Raw genomic sequence first — 20,429 nt, forward strand, 5'->3', positions numbered from 1 at the left:
AGGTAGAGGTCCGTGAACGAATCTGGTAAAACCTCCTTATAGGGTCAATATATACCACCATTATTGGTGTTCAATTGGTTTAAAGAAAATCATTTCATCCCTAAGGATCAAACTCATGACATCTCCCTATCCCATGACTCAAAGAACATGGGAGGAACTGTTGGGCCATGCCCGCAAGTTCTACGATATTATTATTTTATTATACATACACATTATATATTATATATATATATATATATATATATATATATATATATATATATATATATATATATATATGATATTCACGAGGGTGTAAAATAATCATTCGGATTAACTTATTCAATTAGATTGAATAAATTAATATATGAGGTAATTGAACTCCGGTGACAACCGAAATCCAACTGATTTGATCGTATGAGTGATATCACATAGTGATTTTGGCAGAGTAACATTAAGGTAATAACGTTGTATGTTATGAATGACCCATGGGGTGTATTTATAGGCGCCAGAAGTTTGTTAGAGGGAATGATGATGTTGCACTTGATCTCTTTCATGAGCGTAACAAACGAATCCTAACAAACTTTCCTTATTTTACGGGCTGAAGTGGCATATACGCTCCACTCGTGTGTTTTGTCTTATGCAGCTATCGGTGAGCAGGCTACCTGGTAGACAACATACTATGAAACGGGTGGAAAAGGCTTATGCTTGGCCTGGAATCTTCTCAAGTATTTCCCCTCGGTAAGTTGTACCCAGACAATCTTTTTGACAGTTTACATATCCGGGAGGAGATTGTCGGGCGTCGGGTAGGCACTATACTTACCAGGTGAAAAGGGTTTACATGTAAACATGGCCTAGTTTCTTCAAGTGTTTCTTCACGGAAACTTATACCCGAGTAATCTTTTGGACGACTTACTCGTCTGGGAGCAGATTACCGGGTAGACAATGTTGTTATCCGGGTGGAAGGGCTTACATGTGAACATGACCTATAGTCTTCTCAAGTGTATCCTTACGGTAAAGCGTTTTCGGATTATCTTCTGGATGGCTTATGTGTTCACATCCTCGTTGTCGCCCGTCTGATTACATACCGTTTTATCTTTTCAGGCGAAAAATCCTGGGAAGAATATCCGGTAAGTTTGTGATTTGGCAGATAGTCCACTTAATCTTGTCCCGGAATGTGGTCCCGGTCTCGCCCATAGGCCATCTCCGATATTTTGTTAATAGATCATATTAAGAAATATGATTTATATGCGTATCATCATAATACATTACACATATAAGTTTAAATGAATAAAGAAATTAATAAGTAGAAGAAAAATCAACAAAAAAAAGTTTAAAATATTCACTAACCAAAAAAATCCAACGTTTTATACTAATATATATATATATATATATATATATATATATATATATATATATATATATATATATATATATATATATATATATATATATATATATATATATTAAAAATAATAATAATAAAAATAAAAATAAAAAGCTAAAATGTAACATCCTAACAATAGCAGGGATCACAAATAAAAGTTAAAGCGGGTAATACCGACTTTACGAGAACCCACGGTAATTTGGAAATTGGAAGAGTCGCGTAAAAAAAAATCGGACCCACACAAATCAATTCCCAGTTTACAAATATTTTTTTCCTTATACAGAGTATCTTTCTTCTACCATCGTCATCATCGTCTCTATATAAATATACATACAAACATGTAGCGACTACAAGTCATCCCAATATTAAAAATGGAGGAAATTTGTCGTACAAATAACAAAAATAAAAAGTATAATGCATTTAGGGTTTCAATGTGCGGCGACGCACATGAACTCGAACAGATATCAAGAGACGGCAGTCAATACAGTTTAACTACCGGAATTTTACCCTCACTCGGTGCTCGTAGTAATCGTCGCGTTAAACTTCGTAACTTCATTATTTCACCTCATGATCGCAAATACAGGTATTTTTATTTAGAATCAGCATATTAATTTATAATTAGTAATTAGTATAATTTTCTAAACGTGCTTCACAATTTAAACATAAAATTTATTGAATAAAAGTTTTAGTACACGTAAATTCTGTACTACGTGATTATGATATATATGTATATATTACACCTATATTGCATATGCATGTGTGTTGTGTATGTATAGTTAATATTGCTAGAGAGATACAGAATAGTATTATTAAAAAATTTAAATTATTCTGTAATGTTCTACTGATTCTGCTGCAGTTAGCGTAAAACGTTAAATACTTTAACTGTTTGTTAATTCTACTGAGAATATTGAATATGATCATCGTAAGTTGTAATTGTAACTGTAATATTTAAACTTTTAATGTAAGATTAAATATTTAATGTAATTAATTAATCATAGAATCATAGATGTAGTTATTTTGTAACGTTCACCTTAGTTTTGTGTTGTAAGTGCATAACAACTTTTAGTTGTCTAGTAGTCAAATAGCTTGGAGACTTTGCATTGACAGCTAAAAAAAATTTGATTATTTTTTTCTATTATACATTAACTTCCCATTATCTCTGATTTTGGTTTCACAGCTTTCAAGTTCCGTTGACGTCGATCAACTTTGACTATATTTGACTTACGCTGACTTTTTTTATCAAATAAATCGGACTTTGACAGACCATATTAGACCTTTGACTATATTTGACTTGCTTTGACTATTTTTGATCAAATAAATCGTACTTTGACTGACCATATTAGACTTTTGACAACTTTGTGTCCATGACTAGTCGGACTAGTTCAAATCCAACTGTTCAATCTAGTTGGGGACTTAACATCATGGTTAATTTTTTATGCTTTAATTTCCTTTTTTGATTGATCTCTATCAACGTGAGGCTATATAGTTATGTTTGTATTTGATTTTCAAAGTCTTTTGTCGTCAACTTTGATCGTAAATATCTTTATCTGTGTGATATATATAGTATTTGATAAAATTAAACGCGGTTTTATTTATATAATTATCGTCAAATACAGAGTAATATATAACACATATAAAAATATTTACGGTTAAAATTGACAAAAAAAGGACTTAGAAATGAGAGGGGGATGTAGGGGGTAATTTATTCCGTGTTATAATTTAGCTATATACGGAGTATAAGTTATTTGTGAAATTTGGTATATAATATCAGTTTTAAGACGTAATAAATTATGGAGTGCATTATAAAAGGACCGGTTTGGATGGAGATAATTGTTGATTCGGTTGGCAAGTTTGAAGGGAAGCTTTTTGGTCTTCTAAATTCGCATGAGTTTTTAGGAATCTTGTGTAGGTTTGATTGGATGGTACATATTAGTTGATCAATTTCAAAATGAATAACTAAAACTATTACAACTCGTATTTGTTAAGTTTCACTTTTTATAAATATCTCCGTGATTGTACGTTTCGAAAGTGTATTAGACAGTACATATAAACGTGTTCAAAAGTAATCACGATTGTGTCTACTAATAGTACTTACTTTTTGACAAAGTTACCGACTTTTACCTAATTAGTAGATATTCTTACTAAAATTTAATCCTAGGGAGTACAAATCATAAAAAAACTATACTTTGTTATAATTCAGTAGGCTTATAACTACCTTTAGTGGTTATAAGAACAAAGAGAGAAAAAAGAGAGAAGAAAGAGAGAAGAAATGTTGATATTGATATTTCAAGAGAAATGGTGCACTTTAAATGGCTACCATACATGTATATTTATAGCATAAAATATTACTATGCAAGAAATATAATAATAATAAAATTAACATCCAATCTAGATATTTTATAACACTCCCCCTTGGATGATAATTTTATTAGAGAATAATTAGTACTGCCTCGTTAAAAACCTTGCTTAAAGAAAAACCCAGTGGGATAAAAACTTTAGTCAAGGGAAAAAGAGTGCAGTATAGAGTTGACTCCCCCTCAAGTAGACATCGCTGAGTCGTCACATATTTTGAACTTGCTTCATGCCAATATTGTGAACGTGTGTTCTGAAAACAGCGGTTGACAATGCTTTGGTATAAAGATCAGCAGAGTTGTTGATTGAACGTATCTCATTTTAATCTGGTTGTCTTATATGAGAAGAATCAGAGGTTTTCATCTGAAACTTTATCATCTAAATCTTTTATGTACAAGTTTAGCCCCTGTGATTTGTCTACAGTCTCCTTCATGGTTTGCTTAAACCATTGTTTCAATTCCTATTCCCTTTTAGTCTTTTCTGAGCCTTACCAACATACCATTCTTTTCCATCAAACTTATGACCGTTAAGACCGTCTATGGCTTTGGCGCCTCGTCGGTATTTATATTTTGTTCAGTCACTTTTGATACTCTTCTTTCATTTGTATTATGCAAGCTACATTATCTTCATATATAGTTGTTGGTGAAGATAGTTGTTAGTCTTTTATAGCGTTCTAGTCCACAAGAACAATAATGATTTGTGTCATTGATCTCAACCAAACACATTTTCGAGTAGTTTCATATAATGCAATCACTTCGTCATGATTTGATGATATTGCAACAAGTGTTTGTTTTAAGAACGCCATGATTTTGTGGTACCTCCATTTAGGAATACATATCGAGTTTGAGATTTATCTTTATGAGGATTTGATGAATGACCTGCATATACATAATCAACCAAATCTTGTTTTGAAACGTTAGAATAAAATAATTTTAAATCAGCAGTTTCTCAGGGGTATCAAAATATGTGTTTGTCCCATTCCAATGTCTTTTTGTAAGGGCTGAGTTGAACCTTGTCAACAAATTAACTGCAAAAGAAATGTCAGGTCTTGTACAATTTGTAAGATACATAACAGCCCCAATTGCACTAATATATGGAACTTCTGATCCGTTAATATCTTCATGATCTTCACGGGGATGAAATGGATCATTGTCAATATTGAGTGATCTAACAACCAATTGGTTTTATCTTTAAAAAATGTTTTAAAATCTTTTCAGTATAAGTTTTTTGATGTACAACTAGACCATTAGGCATATGCTCAATTTGCAATCCAAGGTAATACTTGGTTTTTTCAAGATTTTTTATTTCAAAATAATTCTTTAGAAGTTGAATAATTTCATAGATTTCTTTATCTGTTCATATGATGTTAAGAACATTGACATAAACAACTACGATTAGATATCCGAAACATTGTTTTTTATAAAACATACGTGCAAAATAAGTTTATAAGTATACCCTTTTTTTTTATCAAGTAGTCATTTAATCGGTTATACCACATACGTCCCGGTTGTATAAACCCATTTAGAAATCTTTGTGATTTAATGGAATATATTCTCTTGGGTTTTACATTAGATGCTTATGATACCTTAACCCTTTAGGTATATTCATATATATCACTATTAAGTGATCCATACAGATAAGTAGTAACAACATTCATGAGATGCATTTAAATAACTACCAGGTTGATTAAGTATCTAATAAGTAATTGTATCCATTGCAGGAGGATAAGTTTTCCTCCTAATTCATTTCTGGTCTTTGTGGGAAATATTGAGTTACAAGTCTAGTTTTGCCTTGTAACTTCATTTGCACATTTCTTTTCGGATAAAAATTCATTTGTATCCCATACGTTTCACATCTTTAAAAGTGATAACGATTGATCCGAAAACTTTTCTTTTATCGAGCGATTCTAATTCAGCTCGTATTGCTCCTTTCCATTGAGCTCAATCATGTCCATTTTGTATATTCAATGACAGATTTTAGTTCCAGATCATTATCTTTATTCATGATGTCATTGTAACATTATATGAAAATATCTCATAGAGATTTTAATTTCATTTCGGTTCCATAATATTGCATAATTTATCGCAATTTTAGTATTTTCATTTACCAATATCCTCTGAAGAAGAAATATTGATTTGTGGTTCTTCTTGAACACTTTCTTTTACCTCATTATCAGCTGATTTTCTTTTTCGAGGATTTTTATCTTCGGAACCAATTGATCTTCCACGTTTGATGCGTGGCAAAGACTCAACAGTGACATTATTGCCAGCTTTTGGAATTTCAATTCGAGCTGGAGCATTTATCGCTGGTATATATGATTTAGTCACTTTTTTTTATATATCTGTAAATGCATAAAGTAATTAATTTGCAAGTTCTTGCATATGCATTATTTTTGAACTTTCGTTTCACATTCTTTTGTGCGAGTTCAATATACCTTAATTGATGTTCACATCATGAAGCATCATTTTTTTTATTTCTCCCCCTAATCTAGGGAACAATGTTTTATTAAAATGACAATCAGCAAAACGTGCTGTAAAAATATCACCCATCATGGGTTCAATATATATCTTATGATTGAAGATGTTTTATATCCAAAATATATTGCCATCTTTCTTTGAAGAACCATTTTATTGTGTTGTGGTGATACAATTGGAACATACACTGCACAACCAATGTTCTAAGGTGGGAAATATTTGGCTCTTGGCCAATATCAAGTAGTAAGTAAAAATATTTATGACTTCCACATGGTATAATGCGAATTAATGTCGCAGCATGTAAATTTACATGTCCACATATAAATATTGAGAGTTTTGTACTCATTACCAATTGTCTAGTTATTAGCTGCAAGCGTTTATCTATTGATTCAGCTAAACCAATTTTGTGTATGCACATGAGCAACTGGATGTTCAACAACAATCCATGTAGACATATAATAATCATTAAATGCTTAAGATGTTAACTCACCAGCATTATCAAGTCTCATCTTTTTAATGGTGTAATCATAATAATGTGTTCTCAATTTAATAATTTGTGCAAGAAACTTTGCAAATGTCATATTACGGCTTGATAACACACAAACATGAGACCATCCGCTAGATGCTTCTATTAGAATCATGAAGTCCACATGATGGATGAATTGGTCCATATATATAACCTTGAATTCTTTCAAGAAACATTGGTGATTCTTTCTCAATATTTTTTTTTCATTAATCACCATATGTGCTTTTCATTTAATCACCATACGTGTTTTTCATTAATCACCATATGTGCTTTTTCATTAATCACCATATGCGCTTTTCATCATATATTCTATTTCACCATATGCGCTTTTAATCATATGTGCTGTGCTTTTCATCATATGCACTTTTCATCATATGCGTTTTTAATCATATTGCATTGATACATGAATTATGTTATTTCTTAATATTGATTAATCATTTAAACAACGTGTACAAATTTTAAACAAGACACTTTTCTTGTATAGATTGGTTATACAATCAAGTTGCTCTAATATTTAGATTTAGAATATTTATAATAACATTAAATATTTAAAAAATCATCTAACTAATAGAAAAGATGCTTTTTCTTTCTTAAAATTGGTATGTTTTTTTTGTTTTTATTTTTCTTTGATATGTTTGAGTAGAAAAAAAATAAGGACAAAGAAGTTTTAGAAAATGAAAACCAATTGGTAATTGCCGTCCCCATTAATTCATGAATGGGCCCACCTTCTTAACCTTATTGTCTAAACTTATACCAACATTAGGCCCAACCCACAAGATACGCTACGATTCGTAAATTGACATGTCCTTTCCCATTTCTTTTTGTAAACATACCCATCAAAATATTTATTTAATTTATAAAATAAATAACAAATATCACGTAACTCTTGTATTTCTCAATTTTCATTGATAACTTGTTTCGTGTACATACTTTCATAGTTTGATGTGACATTTTTTTGTTTGTTTGTCACTAAGATAAATTTCTTGTTACATTTTTAAACTTTTCCGCAAGACAACTTCTATTTTATAGAGTAAAATATAACACTTATTTTATTAAGATAAAATTTTACAGAGATAAATGGCATTTATCTCTCAAATATTTGTTTTATTACTGTAATATTTTAGATACTCAAGGCAGAGACGGATCTTGAACGACTTTAGTGGGAGGACCAAAATTATTTCAAAAAACTTATATTAGAAAGATTCTAAAATTTTGGAGGGGCTATTATATAAAATATTTATATTTTAGATCCCAGAAAATAAAATTTACACTAAGAGGACAATTTTTTTTTTTTGGAGGGGCCACTGCCCACCCCTGCCACCCCAAAGATTCGTCCCTGACTCAAAGGTAAAAAATGATTTTATGTTAGTCGCTCTAAAATTCAAGCGTGTTATACTGTTATTAGTACATAGGTATCTAATTATATTTTATCCTTATTATTTTTATATTTTCCTTATAGAATGACATGTGAAAACCTGTGACATCTCACATCAAATATATGTGTGGTTGTACTAGATCCTAATGAACTCAGTCTTTTTACATTTTTTTTTTCTTTGTTATGCTTATTACCAACCATGTGTACTACCTTATCAAGACATTTACCATAATATCATTCAAACAAGTGAAGTCATTTAAAATTGATACCACCTGACAACGGACCCCATCGTATTCGTATTGATCGGAATTAATCTCGACCCATGGTACCATGTTGTCAAATGACGTGTTGCGTACATAAAGTACCGTGTTGTCAAATGACGTGTTGCGTACAATCATGAGGTCTTATTAACATAAATATAAATGTTAGTGAAGTTAATAAGATTTAGATTACAGAAAATATAATTCAGGCGGTATAACCGACCATATATAACTTAAATAACATAAATATAAATGTTAGTGAAGTTAATAAAAGTTAGATTTCATAAATATAATTCAGGCGGTATAACCGGCCATATATAACTTAAATAACATAAATATAAATGTTAGTGAAGTTAGGAGTTAGATTACAGAAATATAATTCAGGCGGTATAACCGGCCATATATAAGTTAAATAACATAAATATAAATTTTAGTTATGATGATAATAATATTTACCTTACTAATAAATAATCAGAGGCGAAGCTAAAAATTTTGATTAAGGGTGGCATAATTTAATTTGAAATAATAACACCAAAATATGTTTTTGCTGTTAACAATAAAAACATCAAAATATGTATCATAACTCAAAAGCGAAAAATATAAAATTCTTTTGAAGTTCCACAAATGCAGGTCAAAATATTGTATTATTTATTCACAAAAATCAACTCTTAAGATTTCTTATGCTTATAAATTTAGTAGAAATTAGAAAGTTGACTGTTTATAAACTTTACCTTTTAAATAAGGGGTAATAATTTATATAAATATATTTAAACAAAAAATAAATAAATATATTCTAGAAAAAATACTAATGTATAAAAACTTTGTGATATACTCCGTATTAAACTTAATTGGAGGTTAAACCCGATTATTTCTAAATTTTGTTGTAACATTTTGATTATTTTCAAATTTTATTGTAGTATCATTTTGGTTTCTCACTAAATCCTACTCCTAGTCCGTACTCATTTATATGAGAGTTAAATTGATCAACTTTAAATTTGAGGGGTCAAAATAATATATTAGATAATACTTAAAGGTCCTAAAATGAAATTTGTAATAAAAGAAACCCATCATCTCCACTAATCTAAGAAGTATAACTTTACATGTACCTGAGACCCAAAATTGTCGACCGGAAGTTTCGGAACTTTCATTGTTTCATTTTTAAAGTACCATTAGACATCATATACACCACCACAGTTGAGGGTGGCTCAACACCCCCCACGCATATTGGATCCGCCATTGTAAATAATAGAAGATATCGTTAAAGAATTTTCTTACCTTGATTATACGGAGCACTTCGTGCTGATAACGTGTTATAATTCAGTAGGCTTATAACTACCTTTAGTGGTTATAAGAACAAAGAGAGAAAAAAGAGAGAAGAAAGAGAGAAGAAATGTTGATATTGATATTTCAAGAGAAATGGTGCACTTTAAATGGCTACCATACATGTATATTTATAGCATAAAATATTACTATGCAAGAAATATAATAATAATAAAATTAACATCCAATCTAGATATTTTATAACATACTTATAGTAATCCGATTTTACTTGATTAATAGACATAGACATACGTTTTAAAATTTTATAAATAAATTATCTACTATCTAAGATTATAGAATCTAACAATCATATGAAAACGAAATGAGTATTTGTTCTTTGTGTTTGCGTCTAAATTTGACTCTTTTTGGAAGAAAACAATGACTTTGCATAGATCGTGTCCACAAGGCCAGTGTAGCCAACTTTTAATCAACTTATCTGTACATTTATAGTGGAATATTATGAGTGTTCTAGATAATTATACCCTTTGCTGTTATATTTAATCAATTACAATTATATCCTCAGGAATTGATGATGTTTTTCTTGTTTGAATTTCACTTTTGTCTTCTATGCGTAACATTAATATTATCTAAGTAAACAATGAATGTTAGCTACTTAGCTGTATATACTTATCTGTGAAATACCATCTATAATCAGTTTATTCAATGTAGTCAAACAAAGTGAAGATAATTTTTTTTTTTTAATTTTTTTTTTTTTTATAGTTTTTATGTTTCTATTATAACCGAATATAACTGTTTAACCAGGATATGGGGGACGTATCTAGTAGGTTTGGTACTATATACCGCTTGGGTGTCTCCTTTCGAATTTGGTTTCCTTGAAGAACCAAGAAGACCACTTTCAATAATTGATAACATTGTCAACGCGTTCTTTGCAATTGATATAATCCTAACGTTCTTCGTAGCGTACCTCGACGAAAGTACCCATCTTCTTGTGGACAACCGTAAAAAGATTGCTTGGAGATATACAAGCAGTTGGTTGGCTTTTGACATTATTTCCACAATTCCTTCTGAATTAGCCCGAAAAATTTCCACCGGATCCTTTCAATCTTATGGATTATTCAACATGTTTAGACTATGGCGTCTACGCAGAGTTAGTGCCATGTTTGCCAGGTACTACAACAATCATTTAGTCAAAAATGTTTTTTTTATGCTTAATAAACATTTGTAAATATCAATTATTTTTACTCATTGATTCATACATTACATTATACTTTGTGGTAGAGCTCACAACATAGGTGGGTTGGATAACATGGTAAATTGGGTTTGGGTTGATTCACATTTTTTTTTTTTGTCCATTTAGATGTTTATAAGTAAATATATGCAGAATATTCTAACAATTTACTCTGAATATTTTAAAAGTTTGTATACATTAAAATTGCACTTTTGGCTACTTTTGGCCGTTCGTGCGTTGTCTGTTCTACTAAATGATGTTTTTAGCTCATTTGACCCGTTTGAGATTCAACTTAAACATAATCCAAACAGAACAGTTAAAAATTACCACCTTTACTCCAATTGTTCTAGTAAAGCATACATATATTGACTTTATATGTTTTTGGAAACAGTTTGGAGAAAGATAGGAACTTCAACTACTTTTGGGTTCGGTGTGCTAAGCTTATTTTTGTAAGTACTAATCACATTTAGTGTGATTTTATGTAAATTCACATACCAGCAAGAATGAAGGCTTAACTGTTTGTGGACTAATGTTTTGTATTTGTTTTTATGATCATTGTAGGTTACTCTGTTTGCCTTACATTGTGCCGGGTGTTTCTACTACAAGCTTGCTGCTCATTACCCGAATCCAGCTAGGACTTGGATAGGGTATGATAACGAGAATTTTAAAGAAGAGAGCTTGGTTGTACGTTACGTGACATCATTGTATTGGTCGATCACAACTCTTACAACTGTGGGATATGGCGATTTGCATGCTCAGAATAGAAGGGAAATGATGTTTGTCATATGTTACATGCTTTTCAATCTTGGATTGACGTCGTATCTGATAGGAAATATGACAAACTTGGTTGTCCACGGAACCAGTAAAACAAGACAATTTGTGAGCATCTTTGAACTTTGAACTTTTATATGTTTTCATAAAATTCGACTACTTTTTTAATTATTTTTTGATTTTTTGCATTAATTGGTAGAGGGACACCATTGAAGCTGCCTCGAACTTTGCTTCTAGGAATCATTTGCCCCTTCGGTTGCAAGATATGATGCTTGCACATTTGTGCCTCAAATTTAGAATTGACTCCGAGGGGCTTCAACAACAAGAGACGATCGATTCACTCCCCAAAGCAATACGATCAAGCATTTCTCATTACCTTTTCTATTCGCTACTAGACAAGGCGTACTTATTCCATGATGTGTCCAACGACTTGCTCTTTCAGCTGGTATGTTCCATCACATACAATACAAGTATATTTACTTGACAAATTATTTCATCTTCATCTTCAATTTGATAATGAATTTGATTTGATTACTTGAAGGTTTCAGAAATGAAAGCTGAATATTTTCCACCAAAGGAAGATGTCATTTTGCAGAATGAAGCACCAACAGATTTCTACATACTTGTCACAGGAGCAGTAGTGAGTGTTGATTACATTTTCCTAATATCGCTTAAAATAATGTTAACAAAACTTTATCTGTTCTTAGAGCCACATCTGATTTAAGGTGTTTTGAATGATTTGATCAGGAACTACTTGTTATGAAAAATGGAGTAGAACAGGTTGTAGGTGAAGCAAAACCTGGTGACCTTTGTGGTGAAATTGGGGTTCTTTGTTATAGACCTCAACTTTTCACTGTTCGCACCAAAAGATTAAGCCAGTTGTTAAGGTTAAACCGTACCACGTTCATGAATATTGTTCAAGCCAACGTTGGTGATGGGGCTGTTATCATGAACAATCTCCTCCAGGTTTGTCCTAGCTCCCTTCTTTTGTCATATTTAAAAGAAAAACAAACCTATAAAGTAACCCAACTCACATGGTATATACACTTGACATATATATACATGTGTCCCATGAGGTAAATTGCTATATGATTAGTCTTTAAGCTCATATATTAAACAACAACATGTGCAATAAGTATGGGACATAAGGTAGTATTTAACCTAATAGCATGATTAGTAGTAAAATCTGAATCGTTTTTCGTTTCGTCTGAGAACAGCATTTGAAGGAAAGAAATGATCCACTTATGGAAGGAGTGTTGTTGGAGATAGAGAACATGCTGGCTCGTGGTAGGATGGACTTGCCATTAAGTTTGTGTTTCGCTACACTTAGAGGAGATGACCTTTTGTTGCAGAAAATGTTAAAGAAAGGTCTTGATCCAAATGAGTCGGACAGCAATGGAAGAACGCCTTTGGTAAGCACATGCCCACAATAGTAATATCTTCAAACACAGTTCACACTTCATGACGTATACTTATACATACCTAACTTGATTATCTATATGTTTTCTGTTATTCTCAGCACATAGCAGCCTCAAAAGGAAGTGTGAACTGTGTGCTTCTGCTGCTAGATTATGGTTCAGATCCCAACTGCTCAGGTGCTTCTTTTATCCTTCTTTTATTTTAAATTGGATGTTAATCTGTATTCCATCCATATTGATTTCTCAATTTACATTCTACATTGACCTACACAGATTCAGAAGGGAATGTTCCATTGTGGGAAGCTATAATCGGTAACCACGAATCGTTGGTCAGAATTTTATCAGACAATGGTGCCACACTATCATCTGGTGATGTAGCTCAGTATTCATGCATAGCAGCCGAAAAAAACGATTTGAATTTACTCAAAAAAATAGTTCGCCATGGAGGAGATATTACTCGTGTTAGAAAAGACGGATCCACGGCTCTTCATGTTGCAGTAACTGAAGGCAACATTGAGATGGTGAAATTTCTACTAGAAAAGGGAGCCAACATTGACCAACAAGATCAACAAGGTTGGACCCCTAGAGACTTGGCTGAACAACAAGGTCACGAAGAAATAATAAACCTCTTTGTTACTGTAAAGTTCACAAGTGACCCCCAGTTCAACAGAACAGCACCGCTCCTTTCAATCCCTGAGGAGAAGCGGGCCCGTGATACTCAACGCGTGAAGTTTCTTGGGAGGATTAAAAGTGAGCCGTCAATGGTCCAGTTTGGCACGCAAGATGTCGATGACGGGTCAGTTGGCGGATCACGTAGGAGAAGAAGAGGTGATAATTTTCATAATTCTCTATTTGGGATAATGTCGAATGCTAGAGAAGGTGATAACAGTATAGACTTGGTGGGACCTAGGCTTAAAAGTGTAGTGGCTCATGGTGGGAGTGAAACCCCTGGTAGGGTGGTTATAAGTTGCCCTGAGAAAGGAGATATTGAAGGGAAACTAGTTTTGTTACCGAAAACGTTCCAGGAATTATTGGATATTGGTGTGAAGAAATATGGTTTTTTGGCTTCAAAAGTAGTAAACAAAGATGGGGTGGAAATAGATGAAATAGAAGTAGTTGTAGATGGTGATCACCTGGTGTTCGTTTCTGATACAAAGCGGACAGGTGAGAAATCAGATAGGAAATGAAAAGATGAGATAACATTAGAATTTAGATTATAATTTATGTATCATTTAATTACTTATATTATTTGCGCAAGCAATCATATATTACTTTTTAACTCTGAGACGTAAGTCAGTTGTTATGATATTACAGATAGGGCTATAATTTCATGTCAAACTCAGAAAGAAACTACGACGCAAGTAGATAATGTGATTCTGCAAGTACACAAAATAAACACCTGAACGATCATATATTTTGTACATATATTATGTATATGCCTGATATATTTATATTACAAACTTCATCATGCATTCTTTTCAGAAAACTTACCTATACAGCTACATGCATATAGTAGTACTTGACTTAGAATAGTATAATGGACTATTATCTACATATATCAGGTGGGTCTGGTATTAAACGGACATTAATGTGAAACTTACAGAAGCTTGAGCATCCTTAGGCGTTCGGCATGTTGTGGATCCAGTTTTGGAGGGGTGTAACGTCCATGAAGATCCTCCACCACATACTCCTACATAAATAAAGAAAAAAATAGAAGAAAAATGTATGTTATCTGTGTTTAACCAACAGGATGGTTTTTATATAAAAAAGAATCTACATGATATTGAAAGTTAGAAGCACCAATTTGGATCCAATTCTGATACTTTGTTTGGAGTGTGGCAGTTATTAAGTAGGATATGGAAAAAGGGAGATTGATAACTAGGGAAGCGTTTGAAATGAACATAGATGGTAGTTCAGGATATAGATTACAATGTCCAGATAAGCATGCTGACAGAATGTCTTTGTCAACGTTATGATAGGGACACACACGTCATTAAAACACCACAATTGTGAAAAGCATCTGAAAAACCCCAGGATGCGATGAGTGGACATCGAGGTGCCAAACGATCAAATAATTTGCAATTCTTATCATGTAGTTTTACTATTAAAAGTAGAGGCAGCAATTTTGACCCATGAACATACAAATGGGTCAAGATATGTCTACTCTATTTGGCAAAGCATGTGAAATTTTTTATTTTTTAGCAAAATAGGTCAAACATATACAAAGACGTTAATTCAGAGGACCTTCTAAACCAATTTATTCAAGAAAACAGAATCATTATTATTGAGATAGTGTAATACTTGCATTAATGTTTAACGAACCATATTAATAGAAAAAAGTGAAATATTAGACTAGAAGTGTTCCGTGTAGAAACAACTATTGCAAAAAATAGTCATTTCGACCCAAACAAGTTTTGACCTGTTTATCACCAACCATTAGTGCCACCTCAGATTACAGGGTCCTAAATTATTGCTACCTGGTACAGGGGCAAATCAACTTCGTTTTTCTTATCATTTTCTACACAAAGAAAACTTTATCCTTCCATTATGAAAGTTACTAGATAACCCATATGATATTCCAGTACTCTTTTCTTAAGATAACAGTGTCATTTTTTTCAGATGATTTATGATTTACATGGACTGTGATGTTGCTTATTAACATGAAAACTAATATGGTAGGTACCTGTGTAAGTTCTCTTTTGGTGAGGATGTGGTAGTGTCTCTGCCAAATCCTTTGAATAACCATGGTTGCAGCAAGAAATCCATAGGCGATACCGAGAATGATAAATATAACTACAAATACAACAACGAGGGCAAAACATGCTTCCATTGAGGCAGGAAAACAGTCCAAGATTCCCCACCCAAAACAACAGTTCTGGCAGCCAGCCATACGCGGATCATTGTTGAAAGATGAACAATGTATTATGAGCCCGAAAAAGCCAATCAGCACAAAGAAGAAAAGAACCCCTGGTAAATAGCCACAACTGATTTAGCAAACCAACATAATAACACACATCACCCTGATGGGATATGATTTTACAATAAAAATAAACTGAAATTGTATTAGCCTGAATACAGAGGAACAATTACCCTGAATACAGAGGAACAATTATTTTCATAGGTTGTATTCTTTAAGAATACACTTTTGGCGACATTCGACCCAATTGAGCGGTTTCCTTTTTAGATATATCTTTGCATTTTACCCATCTAACCGATTACAATTAACACATAATCAGACCCCACCCGTTCATAAGTAATCGGGTTCAAAATCTCAACTCTATCCCAGTAGAGTTGATTTTAGTTATTTTATTACCAAGTTCAAACACATGATAATAAAATAGCACGTATCTATGCTCTGGTTGATTCGTAAATTTAAAAGTAATGGCTTTCTAACAAGTTCACCGACTTTATAAACGCATTACCAATTTGGAGAAGATAACTCACTGAAGATACAATATTACGTGGTCAAATAACTTGCCTATACTTATAACTGTTGCAATTATACTAAGGAATTATAGTGATGCATTAAGATGGATTTCTTTCTACAATAAGAAACTGAACGACAACTGAATGTCAGCATCTCTTTGTGACGTTTTCGTACACCGGTACATTCAAATCTAACTTTATATCCAACACTAATTTTATAATTACGTGTGGAAGGACGCACGTCATTTCTTATATCTTATAATCTATTAAAGTTCTCATCTTTTCACACTCATTTAGAAAAAAATGAAGGTGTACAATTGAAAGACAACCTAACCATCAATGCCAGTGACCCAACGAATAGTCTCACCATGTTTTATATTGTCTACTATATTAAGCAGCATTTTATATATAGCACATAATATTTCCTTTTCTTTTTCCCGGGGGAGTCCAGGTAGGGTCAGAATAATTGTTGCTCACATATTTTCTACCATATAAAGGAAAACATTACCTATACAGTAGTAGAATGGTATAGGATGAGTTGATAATATACGGTCCCAGTTATCGTTAAAAGAAGTTCTGAAAGATCCATCTTTGTCGGCAATGTAGGCAAGACCTCCCATCAGCCCAATTACCTGTATGAGTGAACTTACAGATTAATAAAAAATACAATAGTGGTAAAATATATAAAGATAGCCAAATTACATTTCAAATAATAATCATGCTGCACGTGTTGCAAGAAGATGGACCATTTTACAATAGGATGACGTCAAACCAATTATCAGGTAGGCTGCACCTCAAGTTCAAAACATCTTTCCTACGTTGTCAAACTTTATAAATAGATAAGTTAAGCCACGTCAAAATTAATCTTGATGAAGCAGTCCAAGAATGGTGAAATCTTCACGGAGGATACACTTAGGATCTCATGATCATAAAACAGATTACCCCAAAAGATTGCAAATTTATGTAGAACGATATACAAACATTCTTAATATAATGCATTAACAATGACGCATTGTTATAAATGACAAAAGAAGAAATTGTACAACAAATACTGGTGCATTATGACGTAATAAACAATAAGTGATAGTGATAAACAAGATTCAGATGCATTTGAAATCACTTTTTATCATCATGGTTGCCCCACATAAGATTCATACCTCAACAGATGCAAGGCAATAAATGTAATCAACAACGGTTCAGCCAAAAGACTAGTCTTGTTGTATCTTTTGTTTGAGAACGTTTTCTTTTGGAAAATGTTTTCATTTCTATATGAGCCCACGTTATTTTTGCCAAAAAAAAAAAGACTAGTCTTGTGACGCTATGACACACATAAGGATCATGTACCCAAAAGTCAATGTAAATTAGAAAGTTTTAATAAGAATGATACCATACCAAAAAAAGAGAGATAATAGTTGATACTATACATTCTAATAGCTAGTAAGAAAAGAAAAGTATTCTCACCGTCTGTACAGCAAGAAATACAAGGAAAACATCCCTGGCAACAAATAGCCTGAATTTTATCTTGCGCCAGGAGTTGTCTTTTATCTCAACAACTTGAAGATGAAACTGAGCTTTGCAAGTCGTGCAATGCGAAAAGGCAAACCCTTCCTGTTTAGAGTAGCACATAAATGCATTATAAGTTAAAACTGTCTCACTTAGTAATATTGTTCCAGATAAAATTAATTGACCATACCTTGACAGATCGCCAATGGTCAAGGCATGCACGATGCACAAACTGCTGGGTGCCTTTGCACATGCATGGAGATATCAGATCATCATCTGTCGAGAAAGAAATAAAACATTTAATGTCAAAAGTGATTGTGTAACGGGATTTATGTCTAACTGGAAAAGTCAGAAAAATAAGCACAAAAAAATAGAAAGCAACGCCACTATCCTGAACTGGAAATAACGGCGCCAACAGCACACAACCTGATGTTGAAGTAACATAATACTTTGACGGATTTTTGAAACACGCTTATTAATTTCAACAGATTTAAAAACATCTCAAAAGATTGCGGTTATGATAAAACTGAGCCATACAAAAAGGAAAGGGATATAGCAATGCAGTTTCGAAATAAATAAATAGGTTTAAAATGCTTATACTTCAGCGCTTACTGGTTAAGAAGATATTTCCAAACCAGCTATCAAGTCGGCTTACAAATTATATAAAACTCAACAATAAAAACTGCCAACACAATTACTATTATCAGGTATCTCATTTCCTTCCGAATATTCTTCGTGTGAAATCAAGGCACAATATTGTATCTTATCATCAAATTTGTATTTAGCCACATAATCACAGCTACATATACTTTTTGCAGAACACTTAACCTGCTCTAAATTGAGTAAGCCTTGTGTTTACATGCCCACATTACCATCTTTATCTATAAGATAACAACTAGTTCAACAGAAAGCACACATAAATTCTGTGATTCACAATCAGTCTTATACGATATGTATACAAGACGACATTAAAACTTAAAAGAGTTCATAATCTAATCAGATGTTCAAAAGCAAAACTCAAGGTTCACTAGTACTGTATATTCATAATGAACAGATTAATAATTGATAATTCTGTCAAAAAGCATCCATAAATGATATATTACACTAAATTTTCCAATAAATTCAGAATTAATTAAAAAACACATTTCAAATTTACATATTCTTTCACACCAATCACGTGTTACTATTAATACTTACAGTAACAATCATATAATCAATTTACATATAATCACTAAACAACCATATAAGTAATCTGTCACACAAGGAGTTAAATACAATAAATGTATAATGACTACGAACTCGTTTTAATCATCATCATAAACAATAATATACAAATATAATAACTAAACAAGTATAGAACTCAAAAACTGAATCATATAAACACACTAGACTTAATAAATTATAAACAATTAACATCAAATTCACCTTCATCGCCATCACATTCGAGACAAATGCGACAAGTTACGACTGATCCAGCTTCAACATCATCACGATTCACCTGACTCGAATCAGCATTTTGTTGATTCTCAATTAAAGGATCGGTATCGCTAGGGTTTCCTGTACTATTTTCTTCAAGCTCAATTTCACCGCTCATTGCACCTAAATTTAACCTAATTAAGCGGTGCAATTACAGAAGATGAAAACAATTAAATTCGCATAATAATTTTAACTTATATAGTGAGAACGAAGACTGAGTTGTAGTAGTATTTAATTCAGGCTTATAGTGAGGTGATGATGACATGAGTAAAAATAGTAAGGACAGTTCAAAATGAAATTGTTGTAGTATGAATAATTTAAGGTACCTGAAATTAGCATAATCAATAGATAAAGATATAGATATATTGAGGAAGAAGATGAACGTGTGATAGAGCCTCCGTCAGCTCATGGACCCGACTACTGATACGTGGCCAATCTCATCTATTTATATCTATTTGCTTTTCCTCTTACCTTTTTATTCCGTATGAAATCAATCACTTTCTGTTCTAAAGTTGTTGAAATTATTAATTAATCACCAAATTTTTCATTAAAATTCTCGTTTTAGAATTTTATTAATGCTATAATTCAGTAGGCTTATAACTACCTTTAATGGTTATAAGAACAAAGAGAGAAAAAGAGAGAAGAAGGAGAGAAGAAATATTGATATTGATATTTCAAGAGAAATGGTGCACCTTAAATGGCTACCATACATGTCTATTTATAGCATAAAATATTACTATGCAAGAAATATAATAATAATAAAATTAACATCCAATCTAGATATTTTATAACACTCCCCCTTGGATGACAATTTTATTAGAGAATAACTAGTACTGCCTCGTTAAAAACCTTGCTAAAGAAAACCTATTGGGATAAAACTTTAGCTAAGGGAAAAAGAGTGCAGCATAGAGTTGACTCCCCCTCGAGTAGGTAACGTCTGAGTTGTTACATCTTCTGAACATGCCTCATGTCA

General features: G+C 32.3%; 2 protein-coding genes across 3 annotated transcripts; one reads left to right on the forward strand and one right to left on the reverse strand.

Annotated features, from left to right (window-relative positions):
* Positions 1 to 1,737: 1,737 nt before the first annotated feature.
* On the forward strand, positions 1,738 to 14,454 carry LOC139852980 (potassium channel AKT1-like). Its single transcript, XM_071842337.1, has 10 exons — positions 1,738 to 1,949; positions 10,436 to 10,801; positions 11,254 to 11,311; positions 11,424 to 11,741; positions 11,833 to 12,078; positions 12,175 to 12,273; positions 12,381 to 12,599; positions 12,851 to 13,045; positions 13,153 to 13,228; positions 13,325 to 14,454. The coding sequence occupies exons 1-10, from the start codon at positions 1,738 to 1,740 to the stop codon at positions 14,236 to 14,238; spliced, it is 2,703 nt and encodes a 900-aa protein (XP_071698438.1). The 3' UTR covers positions 14,239 to 14,454.
* Positions 14,432 to 19,920, reverse strand: LOC139852981 (uncharacterized). Of its 2 annotated transcripts, XM_071842338.1 has the most exons (7): positions 19,783 to 19,920; positions 19,406 to 19,590; positions 18,171 to 18,256; positions 17,939 to 18,085; positions 16,986 to 17,109; positions 15,735 to 16,018; positions 14,432 to 14,741 (listed from the first exon to the last, which is right to left on the reverse strand). In XM_071842338.1, the coding sequence occupies exons 2-7, from the start codon at positions 19,572 to 19,574 to the stop codon at positions 14,649 to 14,651; spliced, it is 903 nt and encodes a 300-aa protein (XP_071698439.1). In that variant the 5' UTR covers positions 19,575 to 19,590; positions 19,783 to 19,920; the 3' UTR covers positions 14,432 to 14,648. The 2 variants fall into 2 exon arrangements, with proteins under 2 accessions (XP_071698439.1, XP_071698440.1); XM_071842339.1 differs by lacking the exon at positions 19,783 to 19,920 and having other exon boundaries at positions 19,406 to 19,766.
* Positions 19,921 to 20,429: the final 509 nt, after the last annotated feature.

Source organism: Rutidosis leptorrhynchoides, chromosome 6, assembly GCF_046630445.1.
Source record: "Rutidosis leptorrhynchoides isolate AG116_Rl617_1_P2 chromosome 6, CSIRO_AGI_Rlap_v1, whole genome shotgun sequence".
Taxonomy (NCBI): domain Eukaryota; kingdom Viridiplantae; phylum Streptophyta; class Magnoliopsida; order Asterales; family Asteraceae; genus Rutidosis; species Rutidosis leptorrhynchoides.